This window comes from Martes martes (genome assembly GCF_963455335.1).
Source record: "Martes martes genome assembly, chromosome: 8".
Classification (NCBI taxonomy): domain Eukaryota; kingdom Metazoa; phylum Chordata; class Mammalia; order Carnivora; family Mustelidae; genus Martes; species Martes martes.
The window spans coordinates 3,692,872-3,707,202 of NC_137895.1; the positions used below are offsets into that span (position 1 = coordinate 3,692,872).

The following is a 14,331-nucleotide window of genomic DNA, read 5'->3' on the forward strand; positions in this document are numbered from 1 at the left end:
CGTGACCCCTCCCGCCGGGCGTCAGGGGCGAGGGGCTGACTTTGTGCCCGGTCAAGGCGCTGGGCCTTCGCCAGCGCAGGGGGAGGTCGCGGCCCGGCAGCCAATGACAAGGCGCAGGGGAGAGAGCCGCGGCGCTGCTCTGTTTGCGCGGCGGCGCACGGAATGCACAAAGCCCCCGGTGCCAGCGCATCGGGACGCCCCTCCCTTGGGAACGAAATGTGTGCTATGCCAGCCTTCCTCCCTGCCCTCCCGCCGCTCCCGCCACTGTTCTATTTGTAGCGGCGAGCGGCCCGGGGAACCTGCTCGGGGCAGGATACCCAGCTGCAAACGAATCCCTGTGTTATGCCGAGACTGGAGCCCAGGCCGTACCTGGCCCGTAAGTCGCAGGCGCCTGGAACTCACCCTTGTGGTTCCTTCTGCGGTTCCTCCCTGTGGTGAACTTCGCCCTTCCCTGCGGAGACACCCACATCACCTTTCCGCTCGCACACCGGCAAGCCCAACTTTTATTACACGTCCTAGCAATAACCAGTATTTGTATTATGTTCCAGTGTTCAAGGTGATCCCCGCACATTAAATCCGGACTATGGCACGGGCTGGGCAGGCTGAACGGTATGTCTTACTCGTGCTGCTAGGAGCCACATACCGTGCTGGGTGTCCTGGATATGGCAAAGAAGGAACTACAGAGCTGACGTCCTCATGAGGACATTCAGGTTCAAAGATGTCATCTGACGGACTCCAGATCCCGGGCTGTGAAGAACCCAGAGTCCAAATGCAGGGACGTTGGTTTCTTTTCCTGGTTACGCTGTGACGGTCTGCCATAAACTCAGATCAGCCAGGCGGTTGGAAAGACCTGGTAAAAAAATTGTTTCAAAGGAGGACAAAGGAAGCTGTTAGGGTTCAACAGAGTAGTGTAGGCGCCTAGCAGATAGTAGAGCAATTATATTCTTGGATTCTTGGGGCTCTCAAGGTTTTAGGGAGAGAAAATTTGTTTTTCATGCATGTGTCCAAAGTTGTCCCTTTTGAGCAAATGCTTTCGGCCACCCATACCCTCCCTCCCCCATCCAGGAAGAGAGGAGAAGAATGATCAGATCGCCTGGAAGCATCCATGAGACAGCTCCAAGCATGCTGCCCTCCGAGTGGGGGGGGGGGTGGCATGGGTCCCTATTTGCTGTGAAGAACCTGTCACCACCCAGCACAGGAGAAACTGTCACACAAAGAACACCCCCCCCCATGTCCTGGAAGCCTCTCCCTCCCTCTCTCCTTACCTGCAGTGTGGATGGAACACGGGCAGTGCCAAAGAACAGAGACAGCCTCCTGTGCACGGCTGAGCAGGATCTGTAAGATCGGGGACAAATTCATGCACTTGACAATGTGTCTGACACCCTGGGTCCCCCTGGAGCCTTAATAAATGCTAGGAGTCTTTGGGGGTACATGTGTCTCAGTTCATAGCTTCCAGCTGTTTGGGACTGATGCTGTTTCCGCATTTCTTTTTTCTTTTTTTTTTTTTTTTAAGATTTTATTTATTTGACAGACAGAGATCACAAGTAGGCAGAGAAGCAGGCAGAGAGAAAGGGGAAAGCAGGCTCTCCGCCGAGCAGAGAGCCCGATGTGGGGCTCGATCCCAGGACCCTGAGATCATGACCTGAGCCGAAGGCAGAGGCTTAACCCACTGAGCCACCCAGGCACCCCTGTTTCCGCATTTCTAATCACATTTTCTAATCTGTTAGAAATGATGTTTGGAGACATCATTATTATGGTGTTCGTGCTCCATATGGTGCTCCCATTACGATCGGGAGACTGAGGCACAGAGAGGTTGCTTCCCAGACCAGGTCATGGAGGCCAGTTGCAGAACCCGGGCTAGGAGGCGGGTCTGTTGCACCCACACTCTGAGCAGGTCCTGGATGCACCCACCCACCCAGTCTCCCTGGGGCTGCTGAGGCTGTGCTCTTGGCCTCTGGGAGAGAATCAGGACTTTCAGAGAGGAGGTGAGGAGCCAGAGGGGGCTCCTGCCACTAAATACCAGACTGTGGGGTACACAGTGAACTTGTAAGAAGGTGATGTCAGCCCTCTGTGTCCAGAGAGAAGGTGAGACCTGACCACCTCCCTGAGTCCTGGTGGGGGGAGCAGCAGGTCCCATGGGTCTGGGGGGGCCAGGCCAGACTCTGTTTGTCCTACAGCTTAGGTAAGCCCTTTTCCAGGAACCAACACCTCTACGGGTCACTTATTTGCCCTTTGCTGATCTGCAAAGCCTCTGATGAGATGGATTTTGTGCCCCCAGGGTGTCATCAGCCAGGGCAGTGGCCTCTGGTCTCGTGGAAGCCTGCCCTTGGGTCAGGTGGTGGAAATCGATGGGGGCAGGGAGCACAGGCTGAGAAACAGAGTTGGCTGTTGGCAAGGACAGAGCTGCCCCATGGCCTACGGCTGGCCCTCGGGGCTGACGAAGGGCCTGTGCTGCCATCCTAGTCATGACTGCAGAACCTCATGTGTCCAGATAACAAAGTCTTGTCACATTAGGGCAATGAGCTCACAACAGTCCCGCAGGGTAGCTGGGTTCATCCCCATTGTACAGATGAAGAAATTGAGGGCCAGAAATGGCATCGTTCGGCTGAGATCTCCAAGAGGGAGCAAGAACCAGGCTGTCAGAGTCCAGATCCGTTCCACCACCTGCCCCGGCCCCAGGGTACTCCCCAGAGGTCTGGTCCAGAAGCCGGTGCTCTCCCGGCCTGCTACCCCAGCGGTCTCTGGCAGGCACAGGAACACGGTGTCGAGGATCAGTCTCGGCCCCAGCACTGCGGAGTGGCAGCAGCACATGCAGAAGCCTACGGCAGGAGCGAGGGGCCACGGTCAAGGGAGAGAGAGCAGAAATGGTGCAAGCTGGGCAGCCGCGGCCTAGCGGGGCGTTGGCGTGATTCCATCAGATTAGTAAGAAATAAGAAACGACGCACGCTAACCGATTGTTATTACCGAAGCAGAGGCGGCGGTGGTGGGTGAAGGTAGGCACTCACACGAGGCCTGCGGGTTCCGGAACCTTCTACAGGCCCAGCAATGGCTGCTGCTCTTCGATAATTCACCTGTCCCCAGCCTAGGTCGACAGACGGGCCGCCGTGCTTGAGAAGTCCACGACAGCCCACCTGCAGCAAGGCGGGCCCCTTCCCTCCCTCCCCTCTGGGTCTGGGCCATTCCAACCCCGTGGGAGGGCACGGGGCTTAAGCTTCTCCAGATGGGGGCTGCCTCGTAGATGGTCCTTTGTCCCATTTAGGGGCCGGCCTGGAGCTCCAGGACTCATGTGACCCAGTAGGTGAGAGCCTGACAGTGAAGCGTGGTGCGGAGAAGCATTTGGTCAATAACGGACATTCTGCTCTGCTGAGACGGGGTTCGCAACGCTCTGACCCGGGTAGGGGTCCCAACTGTGAGCTGTACTGTTGTGGGGGGGCAAGGTCGGGGGGAATGCAGACAGAAGACACAGCGTGTTCACCCACAAATACGTAGTAAAGAGGGGTATACGGGCACACCACTGCCTGTGCCTGGGACACCCCCAATTTCCCTCATGAAACAAGTAGACAGAACCGGGGATTAGGAATCAAACAGACCTAGAGTCAAAATCTGGCTCTACCTTTGACTCGGTCTGTATAACCTTGGACAAACGACTTGACCTCTTGACTGAACTTCCTCATCTAACAAATGGGGCAGGGGTGCTTATCTGCACGAGCCCTGGGGAGAGAATGAGCAGGACCCCTGTAGGACGTGCACGGACAGGACCTGACAGGTGGGTCGTGGTTGCGATTTGGTGACCTGAAGGCTGAAGAGCCTGAAGGCTCTGCCGAGGGTCACCTCCTCCAGGAAGCCTGCTTGGCGTCCATCCCACCAGCAGAGCTGCCCTCTTCCCTGGGTTGCCACCATCTCCCACAGAGTTGAGCGCTGTCTTAAAAGGTGCCTCTGCCCCACCTGCCTCACCACTCAGGCGAGCTGGCCTCGACGGAGGCCTCAGACCGCTCTGACCCCTGGCAGGGCGCTTACGTGTTGCTCGCTAGTGCTCAGGTCTGCCCGGGCTTCTGCCTTTTACAGATGAGTCCTTCCAGCGCATCGAGGCAGCAGGAATTTGAGCCCAGCCCTAGAGAGAGATCCTTGGAGCAGGGCCGGCCTCCCCCAGCTCCTCATTCCCAGGTGCCCGGCACAGGGCCTGGAACCCACAAGGCTCCATAAATGAGCCAGAGAATGGCCAGGACGTTCTATTGGCACCTCGAGGCCCTGGTTTTCACCGAAATGAGGTCAAGGACTGTGGTCCCCAGTCCCCTGCAGGGACAGGCCATGTGTGCCAAATGTCCCTGGGCTGTAGCAAGATGGGAAAGAGAAGCCGGGACCTAGTGTTTCCTGTCCAGCTTCAACTAGTCAGTTTGAAGAAACACCCCTTTTCTCCCCGAGAGGATGTCCTTGACATTCTTAGGTTATTACTGAAAATGCCTTTTCTTAATAAAAACGTCTTAGATGGAGTGCTGATAACGGTGGGTAGGGATTGGTGTGTTTGGCTCACCGGCCCCCAGGTCCGTCCCCAAAGCTGTTCAACGTGTTGTTGGTTTGGAAAGCCCAAAGTCCAGGACCTCCTGGCCCCCATGAGCTCTGTTTACTGATAAACACAGCACGTTGCAAAGGCCTCCTGACATGTTTCCAGTCTTTTTGTACCCGGCTAGCTCTCTCCTCCAGATTTACTCGTGATATTTATTTGCAAGTCAACATTCTGGTTTGTGTTGAGACTTGCAGCATGGAATACATAGTCCTCCACGAGGGCCCGATTTTGATCTTGGACAAATCGTCGGAGCGGGGTGTGGGCGGCCGCCTGGGGAGCCTGCCCAAGTCACACCCACGTGGGGGCCCAGCTCACATGCCATCAGGCATCCCAGGGGTGGGGGAGCCCAGCCTGGTGGGGGAGAGTTTCCCTCTGCCCGGGAGCCCGGGGTGCGCAGGGGAAGGAATGGGCTGGAGGCAGAGAGGGAGCTGAATTCCACGTGTGTGCGAAGGTGGTGGCTGGAACCGTCTCTAGAAGGGGACGGTGGCAGGGGGCGGGACACCAGACCAGCAGCCTGGCGGGAGGCCTTCTCAGACGGCTGTTGGGAAAGACGGAACCCGGGTCTGGGGACTAGAAACCCATCACCTCGTGTCTCCATGGGGAAGCAAGTGTTAGTGCTGAGTGTAATTTTAAAACCCGGAAAAAATTCTCTAGGGATGGCTAGGTAGGTGCCAAAGACCGAGCAGGCGCCTTCGAAACGGGACTCCCGTCTCACCAGCTAGCGACCCTGGCGCTGATGCCCTCCGGGACAGCGAGGCAGGCTCCGCGCTCCTGCAAAGCTGCCAGCAAGTTTCCCCACGCCTCCTCGCTCCTGGGTCCCTGGCGCGTGGCCTTCGGGCCTCCAGCCTCACATGAGGGACAATCTCCCATTAGAAAGCTGGTACCTTGACTTCTGTCCTCACACGCCCCTCCCGTCAAGGTCAAGGCCCAAGGTCTCCAAACTGGCAAAGGGCCTCAGGTCAGAAGCGGCCGCTACCCCCACCCCATTCCTGCTGCCCCTCCCACCCCAAGCTTGGCCTGGACCTTCTGGACTCTCGGCTACTCGTAGAGGTTTTTATCATCATTTGTAAGGGATTTCTCTCTCAATCTCTCTCTCTCTCTCTCTCTCTCTTTTTTTTTTTTTTGTCTTCTAGCACTTTATTTTTTAAAATTTTTATTAACATATAATGTATTATTTTGTAAGGGATTTTTATTTACTTTATTTATTTATTTATTTATTTATTTATTTTTGTAAGGGATTTTTTAAATACAAAAAGTTTTACTCATCTCCAGAGAGAGCTGACCCTAATGAGCCAGCCCACCTTCCGCGGACACAGAAACTTACACTGTTACTTCGCCAGCGGTCATACGGATCTGTTTTCTGGTTCGGATGTTAAGCACGGGGACTTGGCTGTCCCTGAAGCTGTGTGTCCCCACCTTGCCTGGCATGGGGGCAGTGGCCCCTTGCTAATCGGGGTTTTTAAGCACGTCCCTTAAGAGCGGTGTGAGTCCAGGGGCACCTGGGTGGCTCAGTGGGTTAAAGCCTCTGCCTTTGGCTCAGGTCATGGTCTCAGGGTCCTGGGATCGAGCCCCGCATCGGGCTCTCTGCTCAGCAAGGAGCCTGCTTCCTCCTCTCTCTCTGCCTGCCTCTCTGCCTACTTGTGATCTGTCAGTCAAATAAATAAATTAAATCTTTAAAAAAAAAAAAAAAAGAGCAGTGTGAGTCCAGAGCAAAGCGGCTCGCTGCCCCTCACCCCGGTCAGAGGTTCAGGCATCTGAGCTGCCTCCCTGCTTGGCTGCCCGGAGAGGATGACATGCCCGCTGTGCACAGGACACTCCGCCCTCAGCACCGCTCAGCCTCAAGGAGGCCTGCTGGCAGCGGCTCCTCCCCCTGCTCCCGGCTGTGGAAACTGAGGTTTGAGGGGCTGAGCCTTGGCCCTGAGACACAAACCCTCGAGCTCTGGCCCTGCTCTGGCCTCCAACGGCCCAGCTCGTATGTCCTTGCTTTTTCCACTGTGCCCCCCACTCCCCTCCCAGGCGCTGTGACCTTGGACAGCCACGACCGCCCTGCATCCATTCCCGACTGTAAACTGAGAGGCTGGGCTGGCCGATCTCAAACGTTCCCTGCCAGCCGGGGACTCGGAGTTGTGCTTGGGGGTGTGACTGGGACATGCCCCAGGAGCCAGCTGCCAGTGCCCACGAGGGAGGCGTTTTTTTCCTGCCTCGCTGGGGGAAAGCAGACACATGACTCTCTGGGCTGAGCACCCGCGGTGAATTATGATCAGCGGGGCTAACGCTCTGTGCTTTGGAAATGTGTTTAGGACTGATCTCCAGGCCTGTTATCAGCGGAGCTCATGGCCTGGGGAGGTGGGGGGGTGGGGGGAGAACCAGCTCCCTTTCTCTGCTGGAATGTCCCAGGCCAAGGCAGAAAGCCACCCACCTCTGCCTTCTGCAAACAGGGAGTAGAAGGGCGGCTCCCCATCCTGTCCCCACCACATCCCGTGGAGGGGACACTCACCGTGGCCTCCCACCCCCCAGCTTGCTTCCAGTGGCTCTCACAGTCCCTTGCTGCTTTGGTCTAAAAGTGGGCTCTGGCTTCTTGTTGGGATCAGCAGAGGTGACAGACCCTGCCTCAGATAAGAGGTGACTGGAAGGGGCATGCTTTGGCAGACAGACAGAACAGCAGACCCCGGGGACTGCCTGCCTCACGTGTCCTTGCTCACGCACCGAGATGTTAGGGAACCAGGCCCCTTGCTGTTAGGGAACCAGACTTGGGCCTCCTTGCCTAGTTGCTTCTGACCCCTTTGGAAGGGAACCTGAGAGGTCGGCTGGTGGCAGGGCAGGGAGGGATGGCTCTTGGCAGGACCTGAGGTCCAGCTGGAACTTTCTGGATTGGGGGAAAAGGCAGGACCCCTTGGGATCATCACTAGGCCACAGGCACAGGCCCCAAAAGGAGGACTCAGACAGCCGTGTGGGTGACACAGGGCTCACCGTGAGAGGTTCCCTGTCCCCATCTCCTTTTTGTTCAGGGCAGCAAAGTTGTGCTGAAAGTCAGAGCTCCGGTCCCAGCTCTTGGCGGGGGGGGGGGGGGGGGGGGGGGAATCCGGCTGACCCCCCTCAGCCTCCAGCTCCTTGGTGTCCTTGTGGGAGGCACTGAAGATGCCCCAGAGGGTCACTGCAAGAGTCAGAGGTCATGAAGATCTCCAGGGCCCACCGACTGCTCCCCCACCCGCCGGCACAGTCCTTTCACATGGGTCCTCCAGTCTTACTTCCCATATCCACCAGCCGCCAGGCTCTGTCCCACCCTCTCGCCACCCCCCTGGGGTCGGCCACGGTCACACCTCCACCTCTCTCTCTGGCCTCTCCACTTGCAATCTGATGTGTCACACTAGCTTTCCCTTGCGTGGGGTACCGCCTCTTCCGGGAAGTCCTCACTGATCTCCTCCGTCCGGGCACTGCTCCTCTCTTCTGGACCCTACCAGCCCCAGAGCCTCTGCTGATCTTCCCGGGTCATACAGGTCTGTTCACCAGTCCATCTCCACCAGACTGGAAGCTTCCTGGGAATTAGGATCTTATCTGAGGTTATTAACACAAATAACAACAGAAATGATAGTATAAAAAATCACCCTTTTATTGGTACATTATCTTCTCCGTGTTGGGATTTAACGACGCCCGGCTATGCTGTGCGTAAAGCTCTCTAGTGAAAGCATTATTCATGCCGCAGTATTATAATGCAATACATCGCCTACGTGCTTTACAATTTTGCTTGTTTTCATTAAGACGCCTATGCTATTTACTCTGTTTGAATACACTTTTAACTTAGTTTTTACGTTGTAATTTTTTGTTGTGGTGGTAAAATAAGCATGACATTTCCCGTTTCTAAGGTTCTGTTCGCTGTGAGACCATTACCATGATCTGTCTTCTTTGTTCTCTCCCAGCCGAAACTCTGCACCCCCTGAGCACTCACCCCCCACCTCCCCTTCAGGATTTTCAGTTGCTGTAAAAGAGATTTGGGAACATTTGGTGGAATCAGAATGATATCTGTAGCTTAGGGTCCCGTCGGCGTTAGCTTCCTGGTGTGGACCCTTGAGGGATTGTTGTGTGGAATGGCCATTCTCAAAGATGTTGGCTTCGAGACTCCTTTCTACTCTTTTTTTTTTTTTAAGACTTTATTTATTTATTTGACAGAGATCACAAGTAGGCAGAGAGGCAGGCAGAGAGAGAGGGGGAAGCAGGCTCCCCACTGAGCAGAGAGCCCGATGCGGGGCTCGATCCTAGGACCCTGGGATCATGACCCGAGCTGAAGGCAGAGGCTCAACCCACTGGGCCCCCCCAGGTGCCCTCCCCTTTCTACTCTTAAAAGCTACTGACAACCCCAACGCCTTTTGCTCCTGTGGGCTATACTTGTCGGTATTACCAGTATTAGAATTAAAATGGAAAAAAACACTTTAAATATTTATGAATTCATATAAAAATAAGAAGACCTGCCTATGGGAGTGTATACAACAGTTTGATTATATTTTTCAAAGCCCCCTCCAATGTCTTAAGACATTCTTGCCAGGCTCTCTAACGTATGGTTTCACAGCAGGTGGTTGGCTCCTGCAGGGCGGCGGGAAGAGAGCGCATTTCCTGGTAGGTTCAGGTAAGCACAGGTGTTCTTTGACATGGCACCAGAATTCAGCCAATGAGTGTTTCTTTCCTTTCTTTCGTTCTTTATTTCTTCCTTTCCTTCCTTCTTTCTCTTTCTTTTGTTTTCCGATATAACCGCTTTAGGGCAGTATATTCCCATGCCATAAAATTCATGCTCTTAAATTCTAGGGTTTCTAAAGTGTACACGGAGTTCAGCTCTCATCACGGCTATTCATCCCTGGGGACTGGGGTGGGGAGCGTTTCAAGGGAGTGCACTCGGACTGGGGGAAAACCAGGTCCTGATAGGAAGACCCCACCAACGGGGAGGTGCCAGACGGGTGGAGGTCCCCTTAGGAGACCCCTCCAGCCCTGCAGACAGGGGAATGCTGAGGGCCCCCTCCCCCTCCCCTGAGAGCACAGGGGACCTCCGGCAGCATCAGTGATGGCCTTGGGAGAGAAAGCTCATTCCCCTTGCCCGCCCAGCACGGCTGCGCTCATTTTGCATTGACAGAGATTGGGGGACAGAGCCCCGGAGAAACACAGGAGATGTTGGAGGTCAAGAACACAGTAATTGTAGGAGTGTCCCGCGGCCGCTGTAACAAATGACCACCCTTAGTGGCTAAACACAACCCAGACCTCCCGTCTCGGAGCTGAGGTTGGAGTCTGGCGTGGGTTGGCAGGGCTGAGCCCCCTCTGAGGCTCCAGGGGAGAATCTGCGTCCTGGTCTTTGGTCTTCAGCTTCTAGAAGCCGCCTGCATTCCTGGGCTTGCGACTCCTTCCGCCACCTTCCAAGCCGGCAGCTTGGCACGACCCGGTCTCTGACTCTGCCCCCACGATGACCCTTGCGACAACCTTGGATGCTGTGAGGAAATCCACCATCCTCTCCCCATCTCAAGATTTTTAACTTAAATCTCATCCGCCGTGTTCCTTTTGCCACACAAGGCGACTTCTTCGCGTTCTGGGTATCAGGACGTGGACATCTTGGGTGGGGGGCTTGTTTCGTGCCATCACAGTGGTCAAGATCATGGCCACGGGAGCAGATGGCCTCTGCCATTTGTGGGGCCATGGGCCAATCATGTCACCTCTCCATGCCTCAGTCTCCCCATCTGTAAAGAGGGGATAATGATACGGCTGCCTCATCAGGCCGTTGGAAGGATCAGTAAGGTGATGTCTGTCAGTTCCTCGGGGTGAGGCCGGGCATTTGAGAAGGACTGGGGGAGGCTTGCCTCTGTGAGGTCCTCACGATTCCCAGGGGTCAGGCAGTCCTGGCCGCCGGGCTGGGGGCAGGCCCTTCACAGGCGCAGCAACCCCGTCCTGACAAGTCACCAGGCGGCCACACACCACCCTGCCTGGGGCTTCTCTGCTGTGGTGACTTACGGTCACTATGTCGCCCTGGGGGAGGAGAGGGGACCAGTGTGTACCCCAGAGCCCATGCGCCCAACCTCCCAGAGGGACCTCCCGGGACCTGCCCAGGCTCCTGTGGGAGACACCGCAGTCCCAGGCCCCAGGGTCAACCACCCCATTATGTAGGTGAGGACACGGAGGCCCAGAGGGGGACCCACCCGCGAGGAGGCCTCGCTGCCGCCAGGCCCCTGTCTCCTGGCTCACAGCTGTTTCCACGATACCTTCTGGCCAATGCCAGGTGACGTGGGGCATGACAAAGTTTCCGGAGCCTCCCGTGTGGCTGAGGAGGGTGTCAGCAGGCAGGACACCCTCGACCCGCCCTTCCCTCTGTTGCACACGCAGAGGGTGCCCAGGGGTGCCCTGGCGGTGGGGGATGGGAGGGCAGGCAGGTGGGGCACACCCACCGTGCTATCCCAGGCCTTTGCCTTGGATTTCACCGGTTTACAGGAAAGAGACTTGAATTTCCTTCAGTGTCACGTCCTCCCACGTCCCGGGAGGTCAGAGGCGCTGAAGGTGACCTTGCTGGATCCCGAGTCCCCCGCGGGTCGGCAGGAGGACCAGAGACAGAGTCACAGCTCCCCCCACCGCTGCCTCAAAGCCTCCATTTGTCTCTGCTAACATAGAATGGAAGGGGTGTTTCTTTCTTTTTAATTTTTTTAAAAAATTTTATTTGTTTATTTGAGAGAGAGTGTGCACAGAGGGAGAATGAGAGGAAAAGCCAACTTTCTGCAGAGCAGGGAGCCCAACATGGGACTTGATCCCAGGACCCCAGGATCACGACCTGAGCCAAAGGCAGACGCCCAGGCGACTGAGCCCCCCATGCGCCCCCGAGGTGTTTATTTCAAAACAGTAACAAGAACATTGGCCTCAGCTGGCCTCGTGACCTTGAGCGGATCCCTCCCTGGCTGCTGGGCTGGGCACCGTGAGCCCCCCCGCTGCGGGAAGGAGATGCCCTCGGAAGCCAGGCCCTGCGCCTGAATGAGCTCAGCCTGCTGGGAGCTCCCCAGCACTCTGGCTCTCTGGGAGGACTACGGGGCTTGGCAGGGCCAGGCAGCCAGGGGAGCAGGGAGCCTGTGTGTACACGCGTATGTGCGCGTGTGTGTGTGCATGCTTGTGACCGTGCACATACCTGTGCATGTGTGGACCAGCCGGGTGACTATGTGTGGTGCACGTCTGAGTGCACATGTGCATGAATGGGAGTGTACATGTGCATCAGTGTGCATGCAAGCTGGTGTGCGTGAGCATACACACACGTGTACGCATGTGTATGTGCCTCTGCCCGTGCTCGTGCGTGGGGTGCATTCACATCTGCGTGGGTGCGACCGTGCGTGTTCACATCTCTGTGTGTGCACACATGTGAGTTTTTCATGTCCTCCCTTGGGCAACGCTGTGCAAAGCCGCGGTAGCGGGGGAGGGGAGGCAAGTTCAGGCCTGGGGAGAGCTGCCGGCTTGGCCCCGTCCTGCCCTCCACTCAGCCACGGTCGGCTCAGATCAGACCTTGGGTGCCAGGCCAAGGTCAGCGAGGCGGAACGCTTCCCAGGACAAGGCTTCCGGCACCGTTGGCCATGTCTCTGTCGCTTATTTCCCGACTTTTCCCACTTGAGGGCATCTTGCCTGTGTTCCTTGGTTTCTAGCCCTTTCTGAGCCGCCGCCGCTGTCCGGGGGGCTCCCTCTTCCAGCCCCTCAGGCGGGTGTCCCCAACCCAGCGAGGTGCCCGCTCCGGGCCAGCCTCTGGGGGATGCCCTCCCCTGCTGACCCGCCTCTGCACCCCCACAGCCAAGGAGCTCCGCGCAGCATCCTTCCCCTGCCCCCTGGCTCTGGGGTGGGGGTGGGGGGCTCCTTTTTGAGGCTCCCCTGTAATGCGACCAGAACAGCCGTGAGTTTCTCGATCATTTGCTTCGCCGGAAACAAAGCCAGAATTGTCCGTGCTCGTGGGAAAGGGCAGCAGTTTGCGTAGCACAAAGAATTTATTTTTTCCTTCCCTGATCTGAGCCCTATCACCAGGGCCATGGCTGCTGGGAATTCGGAAGCTTCTTCTGGGAGAAGACCGGGGCAGGTGGTGTGGGTGGCCTGCTGGCCAGCCTGGTCACAGCTCCCTGCTGTCCCCACTGTGCCTCTGTCCTCTGATGCCAACACATGCGTGTCTGGGACACCCTTGGCTTCTCCTTCCTCGCTCCAGACCCTGGCCTCCTCAGACTTCCTTTTCCAGGCTCCTTGCTGGGTCCTGGGGCCCCGTTGCTTCCAGATGAATGTGGCCGTCTTCTCCATCTTGGAGGAGATGCAGGCTCGTGCCCAGATTGCAAGAATTTGGGAATTCTCCCAGCTTTCTCGGTGACGAGGTCCCCGAGACGGACAGAAAACGTGTCCGCCGTGTGACTCTCCAGGAGGATGTGGGCAGTGGGAGCCTCCCCACCCCTCCTGTGCCCTTGGAATGTACACTCTGCCCGTTGCTCCCACCGTCGGAGCTGTTTGTAAACACACAGCCTCGAGGGACACCTGGGTGGCTCGGTCGGTTAAGCGTCTGCCTTCCGCTCAGGTCATGATCCCGGTATCCTGGGATCAAGCCCTGCCCGGGGCTCCTTGCTCGGCAGAGAGTCTGCTTCTCCCTCTGCCTCTGCCCCTCCCCTCCCCTGCTTGTGCTCACTCTCTCTGACAAATAAATAAATAAAACCTTGAAGAAAAAAAGACACAGCCTTGAGAGAATAGGGTGTTGTTGAGACCCTCTGGGCTGTGTCCACTACTGCACCGAGCTGAAGCTGCCACATAAACGACGCCGGCTTTGGCAAGCAGGTGCCCCGATCAACCTACCTCACGGCTGTCCCAGACAAGGCTTGCAGTGAAGTTCCTTTGCTTTTTAAGACCTGTCACCTACAAAACAAAGAAACAAAAACAAAAACAAAAACAAGCAAACAAACCAAGCAGGCAGTTGAGCGGCGGGACCCCGGGGATGGGCTGGAGCCCACCCCCAGTCCTCAAAGCCCCGCCGTGAGACCTGGGACCCCAGAGGCCAGGCTCTCAGACCCCTGGTCTGCTCAGGCGGTCCCGCCAGGCAGCTGCCCACCGGCGGAGGCCGAGCTGGACTCGCCGCTTCCTCTCTGCTACATGGGGGTTCAGGGGACCTCCGCGTGCTGGCCGCCCGCCCCTCCACCTCCTGCCCGCCCTGGAGAGCCTAGGGTGTCCTTAGGCTCATGTCACCTCCTAGCCGTTCTGCACCCCGGCCCCCAGCCCCACAGCTAACATGGCCTGGTTTCCCCAGAACAGTCAAATACCACAACCTCACGCTGGCCCAGACCTGAATGCCGTGGCCTCCTGCCGGGGAGAGGGCTTAGCAAGGGAGAAGAGCCCTGGCTTCCAGCCCTGGCCGGCCCTGACCTTGACCTGGCCTTTGGACTCCTGTGGCCACGTCACACGGACACTGAGTGGGGCTCTCGGCCCAGTGGCTCCAAGGAGGGCTGTTCCCCTAACAGTCTGTCCAAATCGCCTCCCTTCCCTACTGCTTCCCTGACCCTGAGTGTCTCCAGTCCCCCCCACCCCGCCAGCCGGGGCCCGGCCGGTAGCGTGCCCCCGGGGAAAACGGCTCCACCACGAGGCCCAGTCAGTGGGGTGTGCCCCCAGGGCTGTGTGAGGCCCAGCTCCATTGGACAACCTCCTGGACCTCCCACCTCCCCAGGTGCCCAGGACCCCACCAGCTGTGGTCAGAGAGGAGGCTGCCTCTCACAGCCCCAGCCGGCACGGACCAGGCACACGGACAGAGT

The 14,331-nt window shown here is 57.3% G+C and overlaps 1 protein-coding gene and 1 long non-coding RNA gene across 5 annotated transcripts in view; both read right to left on the reverse strand.

Annotated features, from left to right (window-relative positions):
• Positions 1–4,202, reverse strand: part of PPARA (peroxisome proliferator activated receptor alpha) — a 70,375-nt gene extending 66,173 nt beyond the window's left edge. The window contains exons 1-5 of one of the 4 annotated variants that reach the window (XM_080810581.1): positions 4,018–4,202; positions 2,965–3,082; positions 1,266–1,335; positions 644–850; positions 403–451 (exon numbers count right to left, since the gene is read on the reverse strand). In XM_080810581.1, the coding sequence (XP_080666707.1) occupies positions 403–451; positions 644–819 (225 nt within the window). In that variant the 5' untranslated portion in view covers positions 820–850; positions 1,266–1,335; positions 2,965–3,082; positions 4,018–4,202. Of the gene's footprint in view, positions 1–402; positions 452–643; positions 1,425–2,964; positions 3,083–4,017 lie in introns of those variants that run through there. The other 3 variants (XM_080810578.1, XM_080810580.1, XM_080810579.1) reach the window with 3 other exon arrangements.
• A 3,948-nt stretch (positions 4,203–8,150) lies between these two features.
• LOC308347532 lies at positions 8,151–13,837 on the reverse strand. The gene is made up of 2 exons (XR_013967252.1): positions 13,385–13,837; positions 8,151–10,278 (listed from the first exon to the last, which is right to left on the reverse strand). It is a non-coding gene; the product is annotated as an uncharacterized lncRNA (long non-coding RNA).
• Between the last annotated feature and the right edge of the window lie 494 nt (positions 13,838–14,331).